The following is a 14,807-nucleotide window of genomic DNA, read 5'->3' on the forward strand; positions in this document are numbered from 1 at the left end:
ACTTCCTTATAATTCCTGATCTGTGCATAAAAATGTTGATTGGTGTAGATTTCTTTAACCATTACAAAGGGAGATTAAATTTTAAAGAAAGTGTGATAATTTTTGAAATAAATGGGAAAGATGTGGTTGTGCCATTTTTTCAAAAAGAGTATGCGATCATTGAAGAAGTAGGCAGTATACCAGTTAGGTATTGTAGAAGGACAGAGGATTTGGGGGACTACAATGAGTATGGAGATGATGTCGGAGTGGACCCTGAGGTAGATGTGAGTTAAGCTTGGAGGCCTCAGAGGGCATTGCAACCTATGCAATGCTTGGTGTTTGATGAACACCAGGTGCTCAAGTTACTGGTAGTGCTATTTCATTTTCTTTTCATATTGCCAGTCTTCCTCTTCTAATCATTCTGAGCTGAATCTATCTTCTGTAATATTCTTCTCTATCAGGGAAGGTGTGTTTGTAGGTGTAAGATGGAGTCATGGGATTAAGATGAAGTAAGTTTTATGGTGAGAGAGATGGGGGTCAGTTTGTGATTGAAGGCTGAGTGAGATGTACAAATATGAGAGTAACCAGACGTGACAAGGGCAGTTAGTAAAGGAGATCTAGGTGAAGAATATTTTTTACGAGTGGAGTATGAATGAATGTGGAGAATGTATGTATATTTTGTAAATATAATTCTTGATTTCTATTACATAGTGGTGAAACTATGAGGAAGAAGTATGAAAAGAGAGACTGCATAAAAAGTGGTAACTATGTACTATAAAAATGTTTGTAAATAATTGCTTCATAGGAAATGCGTTTTTTACCATTAAATATTTTCAAGTTGAGTGAAAGTTAAACGAAAAAATTAATATAACCTTTGCTTGCAATAGCAACTAGTTCTTTTAAATTCATTAAGTTTTTGGAAAAGAAGTAAATTTTAGAAAAGATATTCGAATAGATTTGATCTTGCTGATTTGAGTAAGCAATACTCTGTTAATTTACTTTCATTTGAATTCAAGTTAAACTAAATAGTAAAAAATGTAAATCATCTCCTATACTATAAGTAATTGTATATTAGGATGTATATAAAGGAAGTAGGCTTAGACAGAAGTATGGTTTCGGGGACAGCAATGCATGTAAACCATGGAGGGACCAATTAGTGGAGAACAGAGGTGTGTTATGGACGCTACAATGCAAGGTGCCATACTCAAGCCTCATGGAAGAATGTGTGATAAAGAGGCGATAGTTATGTGCAGTTTTTTTTTTTTTTAAGGTGGACAAAATACTATTATTAAATAGTAGGACACCAACCGCAGAGCCTGAAAAAAAGACATTCAAAAAGTAAATGTAGAAAGTAATTTAAAAAGTTAGGAATGTTTTTGAGAGATTTGCAAAAAATGTTTTCAAGTAAGAAAGGATTATTATCAAAGAAATTAAAGATTTTAGACTAGGTTAGTTATAGACTGCCAAGTCCGCAGTAAGAGATATGTAATTTTGGTCTATAAGAACGAGAATATTTTTGTGAAGTATTCTGTAATTTTAAGTCAGGATCAATATTAGTATAATTTTAAAATTTTTTGGAATCAAATTTTATAATCAAAGGGGGTGTGAGGCCTAGCGCCATATAACGATCCTGCCTTGGAGGCGGTTAAGTGGGAGATGTGTCTCAGAGCTGGATAGTGACAGATGGTGACGCGAGACTGGATGCGCACGTAGTTTATGTATCAGCCGATAGAGGACAGTATTGGATAGGGGACTGATTTAGTTTCGACTGTGCCCAGTAGAGTGCACTAAAGTAATAGAATGTTTTTCATAAACTGTTCTAGTATTTTCATAAAGTGTTATTATGTCTTTTTGTGTATGAAAAATGTTATAAATGTGTTTTAGCATTATGAATGATGCGCGAGTGTGGATTAATGTTAATATGAAGATAATTGTTTAACGAGTTATGTAGTAGGATTTAGTGTGGGAACATTTCGAAGAAGTATGGATATGAACAAAGGAGATTTTTGTAGAATAGATTTGTAAAGTAAGTTTATGGTAAAGGGAAAGTTAATTCAGGTATAAATAACACTCGTAAATAACTTTATGCATAAACAAAACTTCAGCATATTAGATAATTACGTCGGTAAAAGGTGCAGTCATTAGGTTTACTATTTTTCCATTGGTTATTGATGAAAAGTGCAGACTGATGTGGGAGAATGTTGTTTTGCTATTGGCTGTTGAGTAAACTGACTAATGGTAAAGCAATATTCTTCGCACGCTTTTCTCTGCTGGTAGAGAAGACTTAGAGTGTTCTAGAGAGGAGTCGAAGCCTAGCCATGAAACAGATTGGACGTGTGTAGTAGTAGTTCGGATGGAAAAAATAAGTTGCCGGATCTAGCAGTGTTTCATACATCAAAAGTGAGGTAAAGTGACAGCATAATTACTCCGATGGGCGTGTAGAAATTTCGGAATTTTTAAGTGAATTTTATGATGAGAAAAGACTTATAGTCCAGTTGGCGTATTGAGCAGGCGGTGACTAAAAACTGTGACTGCATTTGATACCGACAGACTTAATATTTGGCGAGCATTATCAATCAAAAACGATCAGTATTTTTGTACCTATTACGTTTTCGGGAAGCGCAGCACCATAAATTTGCTAACGTGAGTGAAAGGGATTGTGAGTGACTGTGTTAAGACTACCCACGGGCTTGGCAGTGATACTTGTTCACCTAAGTTTCAGAATATATTAACTGAGGACAAAATTTCCAAACTTTCATTCGTGTTTCTCCCGAAATGTAGATTAGTGACTTAAATTGCAGCCTGGTTCATGTCGAAGTACAGTAGGTTTCACTCGGCTTTCCTACTGATGATCTGCTGAGACAATGTTCACAGGTAGGTGCAGGTTCGTCGTAAAGGGACGGAAAGAACCGCACTGCTGCAATGAGTATGGAGGACTGACTACTGAGTCCTCTTTATTTGATTGGGTGTTAGCATCTATCAGCGGCCTACCCTTTCCACTAGGATGAGAAGTTCGAGGTTTCCACTTCGGTCCCACCAGCAGCTAGGGAAATATGAGTCCACCCAGACAGAGCATTGCATGCCTCAGTAAGCCTTATACGTGCAGCAGATTCCCAGAGGTTGCCCGCTAACTACTGTCCCACCTCAACAGCCATGCACCTCATCAGTGTGCAGCACACCTTGAGATTGAGGGGATTTTCTTATAGAGGTTTTTACCAACCTCGCAAGCCGGGAGGTCAAGCCAAGACCCCATTCCCTGTGACAAGCAACGTACCACCATCACGCCACATGATGGTACGGGAAGCATGCCCAGAGCAGTTTCTTTCTTGATGTGCTGATTTTCTTGATGTCTAACATTCTCGGGTCCTCTGACCCATTAACCTCATTTATCTTTACGTATTTATTTCCTCTGAATTTTAATTTAGGCGGGAATTGCTTTATTCGCGGCATTTTTATCAACACAAGGAGAACCAAAGAAAATAAAAGCAACGCTTCACTCACAACAAACTTCACTAAGCACAACCATTAACCATTAACAAAGTCGATCGGAAAAACGAGTATCGATAGTGGATACAGGGTAGGAAACATTGAAGCGATAAAACAATAAAAACATGAAATAATATACAAGGAGTAAAAGAATGCTGTGCATTATCTCTGCATTGCGCAGAAAGGAAGGCATGGCATTTAAATGCCAGATTGCACAGAGTGTCAGGAAAACCATATCTCACAAAAATATTGTTGGATTTATATAAAACAAAAACTGTTTCACGCAGGAAAGACCAGGCATTTCAAATATGCTAAAATCTAAAAATCGAATTTTTGAAGCCCACTTGCCTTCCGTCTCCCCTTAAACCATACCAAAAATGTCTTAAATCATTATTTTGAATAACCTGCCATTCATACCAACAGCTAAATTGCTGTATATGTAATTGTTATACAAGTGACCAACACCAGAAAGAAAATCAAGGCGGTGTATGATGATGTATTACAGATGACTTCAATCTGTGTACATGAAATATATTTTAAAATTCTCATTTCACAGGCTTTATGACAAATTTTTAAGAACATATATTTTAGTAACAAGAAACAGTTTCTTGTTAGTCATCACAAAAATGCATAGTTTCTATCAATGATAAATATTCTCCTTACATCAGGCTCACATGAGAAAAGAAAAATTAATGCATTCAGGCACTTCACAGCAATGACTAATTTTATTTAGACAACGTTGGGATGGGGTAAGAAATGGTCATGGCTGTTGTTCTGCATATTGTAATGCATACCAGGTATACATGAGCAAATTTGGAGAACATGGTGATGCAAACAAAGCACATATGACGGAAGTTTAACAATACTGGTCCACTGATCTGCCATAATAACAAAGAGCTACAGGAAATTATATAGTCCGACAATTTTTTGAAAAATGCTGTACACTGTCACAAAAATGTCTGTATCGAGAGGCTGAGTTACATTATTAGTTCCAGGTGGAATCCAAATTATATTAACAGTCTTTATGTTATCCCCTTAAAGACAGATGTGTCATGTGTCTACATCAACAGTCCAACAAAAGCAATGAATTATTTTCTGCAACTGTAGGAAGACATTTGAGATGTAGTATTGAAAGTTATTGTCTTGCAGATTTCCCGATTCTGCTATACCGATTACATGATTTTTTCAACTAAACAGCCCCCCTCCCCAACTTCCTTAAGGTTCCTGAAGAAAGATATAAAGCTGTACAAGCAGTAACTTTATCACTGGCACTGTTAAATAGAAATGTGTCATACATTCATCGACTGCATGACTCTTGTCTTTGCAGGCAGTTCTTGCATGAAATTGACTGACTGTCTTTATTCACAGCATTTTACGAAATAATGAGAGGCTTCATTGTGATGTCAGCTACAAATTTCTCTATAGCATTACCTATTAACAACATGTCCTGTACACATTTACTTGCAGTAAACTTCGTATTTTTCCAATTTCGTTTTCCGCGTAATTTCATAAAACTGTTTAACCAGATCAAAAAAGCTTCAAACTCCGTAATGTCCATCTCACCTGCAATTGAGAGCACCCAATCTCAAAGAGCTCCAATGGTCACAGTGCAGTGACTGTCACAAGCAGTTCTCAATTTTTTTGAATTGTTTTTCTTTCACACTTCTGCAGATTTCATTATGGTATATATGTCATACTTCATGTAAATCTTTCTTCCATTTAGCCAACTGATGTCCAGATTCCACAAACTGAAATCGGCGCACTGCACACTGCTTTTAACTTTGTAAGTGTTTTTTTCCCCTCTTCATTTAACCAAAAGCTTTACTACCTCCTCCTTGTCAGTGTAAGCCATTACTACACATTTTCTTTCGGTTAGGAAGGTACTATATTTTTATTCTGGACAATCATAGCTCAAAGCACAATTCATAGAATTGTCAGCGTTATTTCCTGTTTTTTTTTTCTTTTTTTTTTTCTAATTTTTCCGCAATTTCTAATGAAAACGTCAACACCATTCAAATAAATATCCAAGACATTAACTAATAAGTAAGATATATTCAGGAACAGTAGGTTATTTTGGCTGTATACCATGCTCTTCGTATCTCACCTTTGCAAGGAAAAAACATTAACAGTAAACCACATTACTGTGAAACTCTGGAAACGTATATGGGGGAAAAAATTAAGACAGTTTTGCCTCCATGTCAACACTTAGTGATACCTTATGGTTATTAAATGAGCTGCAAATTCAAGCAAACAGCAACAGTGAACAATTGTGTCAGAGCAACTATCAATTGAAACCAAAATTTGAGTTATCATTATTATATTTTAATACTTGCAGTGTGTTTCAGCAGCTGAAATTTTGCCACTGTGATGCTTTCAGTGTATTCTTCCCATATAAAAAATTTCAGGACAGGTTTGGACATGTCAGACTGAACAGTTCCCTTGTCAGATGGTTTAATTTCTGTTCTGTAATTGTGACTCCTGTGTCCTTTCAGTCTAGTTCTCTAGACATGTTACAAAGTTGCTGAAAATAATTTTAGACTGTACTAATACAGATGTGGACACTATCAAATGAACAAATGTGATGTAAGTAGCAGAGAAATGTGCTGCCTTTATGCCTTTTATAACAGACATGGTTGATCAGAAGTCATTATCTGAAGAACTGTTGTCACAGACACTAGCAACTGAACAAATGCCACTTGAGTAGCAAAGAAAAGTGCTGCCTTTATGACCTACATAACAGACACAATTAGTGATAAATCAGGTCCACAGAATGCAGCTGAATGCTGAAGACTACAATCTATCACCAATGATGCCCATTATAAAGGATGTTATGTATATCTAACAAGTGTGTAGATATAATAGAGGGAAACATTCCACGTGGGAAAAATATATCTAAAAACAAAGATGATGTGACTTACCAAACGAAAGTGCTGGCAGGTCGATAGACACACAAACAAACACAAACATACACACAAAATTCAAGCTTTCACAACCAACGGTTGCTTCATCAGGACAGAGGGAAGGAGAGGGAAAGACGAAAGAATGTGGGTTTTAAGGGAGACGGTAAGGAGTCATTCCAATCCCAGGAGTGGAATGACTTACCTTAGGGGGAAAAAAGGACAGGTATACACTTACCCTCTCCCTTAAAACCCACATCCTTTCGTCTTTCCCTCTCCTTCCCTCTTTCCTGATGAAGCAACCATTGGTTGCGAAAGCTTGAAGTTTGTGTGTATGTTTGTGTGTCTATCGACCTGCCAGTGCTTTCGTTTGGTAAGTCACATCATCTTTGTTTTTAGATATATAACAAGTTTGTAGGACGTACACAAAATTTAAAGAGATACAAAGATTAAATTCTTATATTTAAAGACAGCACTTTTACTGAAGAATCAATAAACAGTGCAATAGTTCTGTAAGATCAGATTGAAAAAGAATGCACTACCTTTGTCCTGCAATATAACTGCCAGTTCTATAGCCGACTTCGCTATATTATGATATTTATGGTCCGCCTTTGCCTTGGCTGTATGGGCACCCTTTAGCTTCTTTTTCAACTCTTCTGTAACAAAACAGAGCATCTGACATTAAATCTCAGGCAGAATAGTTCGACCAATGGAGGCACCAGTAGTGCTAAACACTCTCTTCATCTGATTGGGTTAATAAAATATTAAGCATTTGCCTGGAAAGTAAGGTCACCTACTCTTTCTGACACTCTTATTGTTCAGGGCACAGTCTACTTGCTTGAGCTAGTTGGTGGCAGTTATTAACTTCCCCACACAACCAACTTCAGTCCCTCCACATTTCTGCAGTCAGGACATGTCCCAGCAAGAACCTCAATCTAGTGGTCAGGTTCCAGCTGCAATGCAGCGTTGATTTGAACAATGCTACGCTATTAAATTATGTGTGAAACTTAGGAAGTTCACTGTGAAAACATTTCCAGTGACTGGGCAGGCATTTGGGAGAGAACATCTGTTAAAATGGAAGGTGTTTCAGTAGCACAAGACATTTTTGGAAGCCTGGTATGAGATCAACAACATAATACCCTTGAAAGGTGATGACAGTGTGAATCCTAGGCTTTAACTTTTAAACACTAAACATAGAATGAGTGTCCATCTGATTGCTCATACACTAGAGGCATTCACACAATCGCATATGAAGAAAGTGTGAGAACAACTGGACCCAAAACATTAAACGATGACCACAAGTCCAACCGAGAGTTCATTTGTGAAGAAATTCTGGAATTGTGTATAAATTATGCTATCTTTCTGAACAATGTTATAATGGGTTTTCCAATATGACAAGAAGACGAACTCCAAGTGGCACACCTTACAATCACCATGTCCCAAGAAGGCACACAAACAGATCCCAAGTGAAGGTAATGCTGAATGTCTTATTCAGTGTCAGTGATATCGTCCACAATGAGATTGTCTCTGCAGAGCAGAACATCGGTGCTCTACCTTCTATCAGGATGTGCTCGACAGGCTTGGAGGGAGGGAAACGTTGTATGCATCAGAACACACATTGCCAGATCCTGAAAGTACCAACAAGATAACAGCCACACCACCTTCATGGCAAGGGATTATTTGATCAAAAAACGAAGTAGCAATTCTGCCCCAGCCCCCTTACTGTTTCGACCTTGCTCCTTGATATTTATTTATTTATTTATCTTTCTCGCCATCTCACCTTGAAAGGACACCATTTGGAGACTATGCTGCTGTTACATGAGCCCAAAAGGACTTTTGGAACCTGGGCCTTTCAGGATACCCACAGCACTTAGAAATCTTGCTGGCAAAAGTTTAGTGATGCAAGTACAGTGAAACCTCTTTATAACGTTCCTCCATATAATGTTTTCCTCTATGTTACATCTGTTTTTTTCAGTCCCGACTAAAAGTCCATATAAACAATGTTAAATGTTCCTCTTTACTGTGTTTCCTCTATATTACAATTTCCTCCATATAATGCTCATATTTTTGGAACCCTGGTCAATTATTTACCTCTTTATAATGTTGAAGTGACTGGATGTAGACGCATCATTTTCCATTCTGTGGATTCACAGTTTGCACCGGCTCGGAAAGCCTGCGTTCAGCGTGTTTCACATGTCAGCGGCAGAACCTGGTCACGTGACATGTGACGCACATTCTGCTTGCGATCTTTTTGGTGCCATTTACTTTCACCCATCCACCTACCGGGCCCCAAGTTTTAATTACAAAAAACTAATCATTTCATACATTGATCATTTGCAATGAGTATCATATTACAGTGTTGTGAAAATTTTAAATGTCATCTATGGCACCATTTGTCAAAGCTGATTAGTGGTATCCCGATCTTCAGTAATGCCCTATAATTATTATTTGGAAGCCTTCCTCTTTATAGTGTTTTTCTCTATACAGTGTTCAGAATTTGTGGTCCCTTGAAAAATGTTATATAGAGGTTTCACTGTAGATGGTATTTTAAAGAATTGATGTGTTAAAATGTTCTCATCATTACACTGATGTTTATGGACATACTGACATTATTGGTGCACATAATTTAGTTTAGTGACATTACTTTCCAGACAAACTTTATATATCACAATGAGAAATTAATCTGTCATACAGAGTATACTCTTAATATTTCTCATACTAACTACATAATGAAATAACAAAACCAGAGACACAAAGAGAGAATATTAAGGGGGTTTAGACTCTTAACAACACATCTACAAAATTGGCCATTGCAACACACGTACTTCATTACTGTCTAGAAAAACTAATCTATTGATTGCAAAAAAGACTGAACTACAATCTCAAATCATTCCAGAGATAGTGTGTAGCATATCCACAAATTCACTTTAATGTTTATGTCACAGTAGCATTTGCCTTTTACATCATTTTGGTCCCCTTTGCAGTACTACAGCGTTAAAAGACATAACAGCAAGTGCAAATACATCCTTTTGTTACTAAATAAAGGCTGTGTATTTTTAGAGACATGACCAAAATTTGGACTAACCTATAGCCTTACAGACACACTGTCGATGCAACATTTGCAATATTTTTAACAGTGCTCATCTATTATTGTGATTGTTAGTTTCGAGCCTGTTGTTGTGGAGTCAACATTTTTTTTTTTTTTAGGGGAAGAAAAATTAGTTATCTTTTGGAGAAACAAAAATGTACTACAGAAGAAAACTCTAGTTCTTTAACCTTTCATAATGTGATTTCTTCATTAGGCAGTAATGCTTTCGTAGGCTGTGGTAAGTTATTTTTCACTCACAGTAAGTAACTGGTATTGTATCAATTAAACCTAGATATTTAACGGAGTTGTACACAACTGCAAGTTAAAGACATCTGCCTATGCGTAATTTTGTAGCTGTATTGCAGAAAATTATGGCTGTATTAAAGAAATAAGTTGTGCAACACCTGAAGATGCTGAAACACTATTCAATGTTGCAGTGATTCAGATTTACCTGATGATACCTTAAAGGAACATAATCATCAGGCAGTAATAAAGGACAATAGTGATTATATTTACAACTCAGCAGTGTTAATGCAATGGTATCAATAAAAGGATGACAATAAAATTATTTATGCAAAATGTGTGTGTGTGTGTGTTGCTTTGCACAATATCGTGATGTACAAACTATATAAGTGCTGGATATATTTTGGAATCTTTGAAAAATACAATCCTGCAACTTCGCAACAAAATCGCGTGGAATTTAAGATGTAAGTACCATAAACACTTAACCTCACATACTTATTTACTCTGTATTTCATCGTTTGGACGTCAGTTACGTTCACATAGGGCGCTTCTAACACTGTTTTCTACTGTAGGGCATCAACACACCAAGAATATTTCGCCACAGTGGAAGAATAAAAATCGAAAACTGACGATTATGTAAAGTGTATCTTGCAAATCATGTGAACAGCGGTCTGATGATGAACTTGCCAGTTCAAAACCAGTTACGGCGCTATTTACTTAAATAAATAGCAGTATTAATAGTGGCTGGTTGCAGTCTTCTTCTCTGTATTTATTGTACACAGCCACGATCTCACTACGTCAATTTTAGACAAAATAGCACATATGTATTGCCTGACGTTGAAGATATCTCAGAAATCAATTACTCGATGAACCTAGGGCATTAAGAATAGGGTTTCTGAAATTTAAGGAATACCTGCAATCACTTATGTAAATATTCAGTTCTTACTGAAGTAAAATTAGGGTTAAAATCAAACAATGGAAAATCCAGGATGGAGTGTAACAATACCAGAGAAGTGAAGTTGCTACTCACCATATAGCGGAGATGCTGAGTCGCGATAGTGAATTTTTTTATTGTGCCTATCGCGACTCAGCATCTCCGCTATATGGTGAGTAGCAACTTTCCTCACTGCTGCTACAGAATTCTGTAAAAGTGAAGAGTGAGGAAGCTGTGCTCTTCACGCAGCAGAAACATTGTTTTCACTGTACTTCACACAAAATCAAAAATGAAATGACTTGTCATATTCCACTTTTCCTTGTAATGTGTTCAGAAAAGTCAATAAAGCTATGAAAAGTGTTGTGCCACTAGTTTGGAAAGTTGCTAACACATGGCCCTGTATGCTGTGTAGTTTGAACAGTTTTCCTGTCGTGTGTAAAGCTACTCATCACAGGGCAATACTGCAGAATATCTTGCTAAGAATATGTCTGTGTACAGACACAATGTTTTTCTGTTTAATACATGTTATGAACATGATTTTCCTTCATTTGGGGACCATAATAGTTCTTGAGAACATTTATGGGGCACACAAACACATTTCTATGAATTGTATAATTAATCACCCTTTAAAAAACCCAGAAAAAAATGAGTGTAAAGTGAATCTGGTTGACAGCACCAGAAAAACCCATTGTTTAATGGAATGCATGATTTCAACCTCTTCCTTTGGTAACTAACCTCCTTTCATATTTCAACAGTGGAACTGATCACACTGAGCTGCAATGCAATATTTATAGTTACTATGCATTGCAGTTACCGTGCCATCTGTTAGCAGCTTTTCTACCTATTTTGAAACATCTGTATAATTTCCATACAAAATTCTTAAACTTTCACAATAAACACATCTTTTGTTGCACTAATCTATTACCCTTAGTTTTCAAGATATTTAATTTTGAAATCAGTGACTCCTTCACTGGACATTCTGTCCATGACATATGGATGGATTGATGCTTGTCTATTTTCCCTGGAAAACTTGCACAGCATTCTGAATGATAAATGAATAATTTTCAGCAAAATCCATTATGACAATTAGCTCATCTTCTGTTGGATCAAATTTAAGGACTTCAAGATGCAAATTCTGATGTTTGGCAATGCAACAATGGCATCACAGAAACAAATTTTTTGTCCCTACTTTGTCCAGAGTGCCCCAATCCAAGTGAATCCATTGCTAAACACAAATCAAACAATGGAAAACCAAGGATGACACACGACGGCAGTCTCACGCAACTGAAACCACACAGCGAGCAGCGCCACCAGTGCATGATGGAAGTGGCAACTAGGTAGGGGAAAGGAGGGGGCTGGTTTGGGGAGGGGGAAGGATAGTATGGTGGGCTTGGTGGACAGTGAAGTGCTGCAGGTTGGGCGGCAGGCAGGGGTGAGGTGGGAAGGTGGGCTGGGGTGGGGGGGGGAGGGAAGTAATGGAAAAGGAGAGAAATAGAGAGAAAAAATAATAAAATAAAATACAAAAAACTGGTTGTGGTGGTGGAATGACAGCTGTGCAGTGCTGGAATGAGAGCAGGGAAGGGGCTGGATGGGTGAGGACACCAACTAACGAAGGTTGAGGCCAAAAGGGTTACGGGAGCGTAGGATGTATTGTAGGGGAAGTTCCCACCTGCGCAATTCAGAAAAGCTGGTGTTTGTGGGAAGAAACCATATGGCACAGGCTGTAAAGCAGTCACTGAAATGAAGGATATTATGTTTGGCAGCATGTTCAGCAACAGGGTGGTCCACTTGTTTCTTGGCCACAGTTTGTCGGTGACCATCCATGTGGACAGACAGATTGTAGGTTGTCAGGCCTAGAAAAAATGCAGCACAGTGATGGCAGCTTAGCTTGTAGAACTCATGACTGGTTTCAAAGGTAGCCCCATAGGAGATCTTAGTAACCGGACTGGAGTAGGTGGTGGAGGGAGGATGTATGGGACGGGCAAGAAATAAGTGGACCATCCTGTTGCTGAACACGCTGCCAAACATTATATCCTTCATGTCAATGACTGCTTCACAGCCTGTGCCATATGGTTTCTTCCCACCAACACCAGCTTTTCTGAACTGAGCAAGTGGGAACTTTCCCTGCAATACATCCTACATTCCCATAACCCTCCTGGCCTCAACCTTCATTAGTTGTTGTCCTCACCCATCCAGCCCCTTCCTTTCTCTCATTCCAGCACTACACAGCCATCATTCCATCACCACAAACAGTCTTTTTTTATTTTATTTTATTACTTTTTTATCTATTTCTCTCCTTTTATGCTCTTCCCCCCCCCCCCCCCCCACCACCACCTCCCGATCTCTCCCCTGCCCGCCGCCCAACCTGCAGCAATTCACTGTCGCCATCCCCACCATACTAACCTCCCCCTCCCCACACCAGCCTCCTCCTTTCCCCCACTCAGTCGCCACTCCCATCCTGCACTGGTGGTGCTGCTCACTGTGTGGTTTCAGTTGCCTGAGACTGCAGTCTTGTGTGTGTGTGTGTGTGTGTGTGTGTGTGTGTGTGTGTGTGTGTGTGTTGACAAAGACCACTGGCCGAAAGCTTTAAGTGTGAAAATCTTTTTGTTGTGCCTATCTGAGACTTTACATCTCCACTAAATAGTGAGTCGCAATTTTCCTTCCCATAATATCATTGCTGGGAATGAATTCTATAGATGTAGCAGTCAGGGTGAACAGGCTTAGATGGTGGGGTCATGTTACACGCATGGGAGAAGCAAGGTTACCCAAGAGACTCATGGGTTCAGCAGCAGAGGGTAGGAGGAGTCGGGATAGACCAAGGAGAAGGTACCTGGATTCGGTTAATAACAATTTTGAAGTAATAGGCTTAACATCAGAAGAGGCACCAATGTTAGCACTGAATAGGGGATCATGGAGGAATTTTATAAGGGGGACTATGCTCCAGACTGAACGCTGAAAGGCATACTCAGTCTTAAATGATGATGATGATGATGATGATGATGATGATATCACTGCTAAACATGGTAATTTCCTGTTGATAATGTTATGTGGAACAGCCAGCAACAGCTATAGCTTTTGGTCCTGGACATTTTTCACTGTTATGTAACATGCATTCATTAAATTGCATACAGCCAACTGCCATGCTACGAAACCCACGTAATTACCTCAAATTTATAGAGAGACAAAAAAGAGAATACTATCCGAATTATTGGATTCCTTACGCCTTTTCAGTTTTTACAAAAACAATTTTATAGAGCTGAAGACTTTAGAAATCATTAAAAAAATACTAATTTGTTTAGTTTTTCAAGTTTTTAATTCAAGCTCACTTCCTATTCCTTAGGACTTCTGATTTTATTTTCCTCCCAGGCACCACTAAACAATTGCAAAACATAATAGAAAATGTCAGATTTAATTTCAGTATCAACTGAATGTGGATGATTTTTACTGTACCTTCACCTTGTAACGTTTGCCTGCTTCATTTCTTCGTTGATCATCCTTGGTGTCAATGTACGGCACTGCTACACTGGCTGAAAAATGGGGTTTGTAATTTTGACACTAACTACTGTAAATAATGTGGCCGACAGGTGCACAGTTGCGTTTCACAGTTGTTTACTTTCATTGTTCACAACCCTGCAATAATACACAGTTATATACGGCCAGTGTTCTATTGTTTAACTTTCAATACGCCTCATTAATAGGTTGCTGGCGAACATCTACATACTGTTACGATAGTTTACTGTTAAACATCTACAAGCAGTAAAAGCCTAACCACACAGTTCACTGTTCTTTTAGAATAATGAAGTACGTATGGAACAGACACTGTCATTGTTTTAACACACGGCCTATTGGCGTAACACTTATTTCACAGTTAAGTGGATGCATTGTTGTTGATCTAACCAACACAGTTTCCTCGTCTGACGCTCAACCATGGACTGAATGTCTCGGTACCATAAATTGGGCCCTTACATATCCTCACAATAATAGGTCCTGAAACTACACATTGTTTGATGTTCAATTTACAGAAATTTCAAGTAAACTTTACTCATTCAACTACTTGTATACATCGAAAAATTGGTTCTTTTTAATAGTTTCTTCTTCTACTACAAAAGTTAAGCTGAATTACTTGTTTAAATGATGAAATTCACATATATTGTTACACAAACAATACTTTTGGCAAAAC

General features: G+C 38.1%; 1 protein-coding gene across 2 annotated transcripts in view; it reads right to left on the minus strand.

The window, feature by feature from the left end:
* The window catches only part of LOC126090669 (uncharacterized), a 144,954-nt gene that overhangs the window by 67,432 nt on the left and 62,715 nt on the right, over positions 1-14,807 (minus strand). For both annotated transcript variants that reach the window (XR_007521262.1, XM_049907004.1), the window contains one exon: positions 6,905-7,018. Coding sequence is in view for 1 of the 2 variants with exons in the window: in XM_049907004.1 (XP_049762961.1) it covers positions 6,905-7,018 (114 nt within the window). In the remaining variant the exon portion in view is untranslated. The remainder of the gene's footprint in view (positions 1-6,904; positions 7,019-14,807) is intronic.

The sequence above is a fragment of the Schistocerca cancellata genome, chromosome 1 (genome assembly GCF_023864275.1).
Source record: "Schistocerca cancellata isolate TAMUIC-IGC-003103 chromosome 1, iqSchCanc2.1, whole genome shotgun sequence".
Taxonomy (NCBI): Eukaryota; Metazoa; Arthropoda; class Insecta; order Orthoptera; family Acrididae; genus Schistocerca; species Schistocerca cancellata.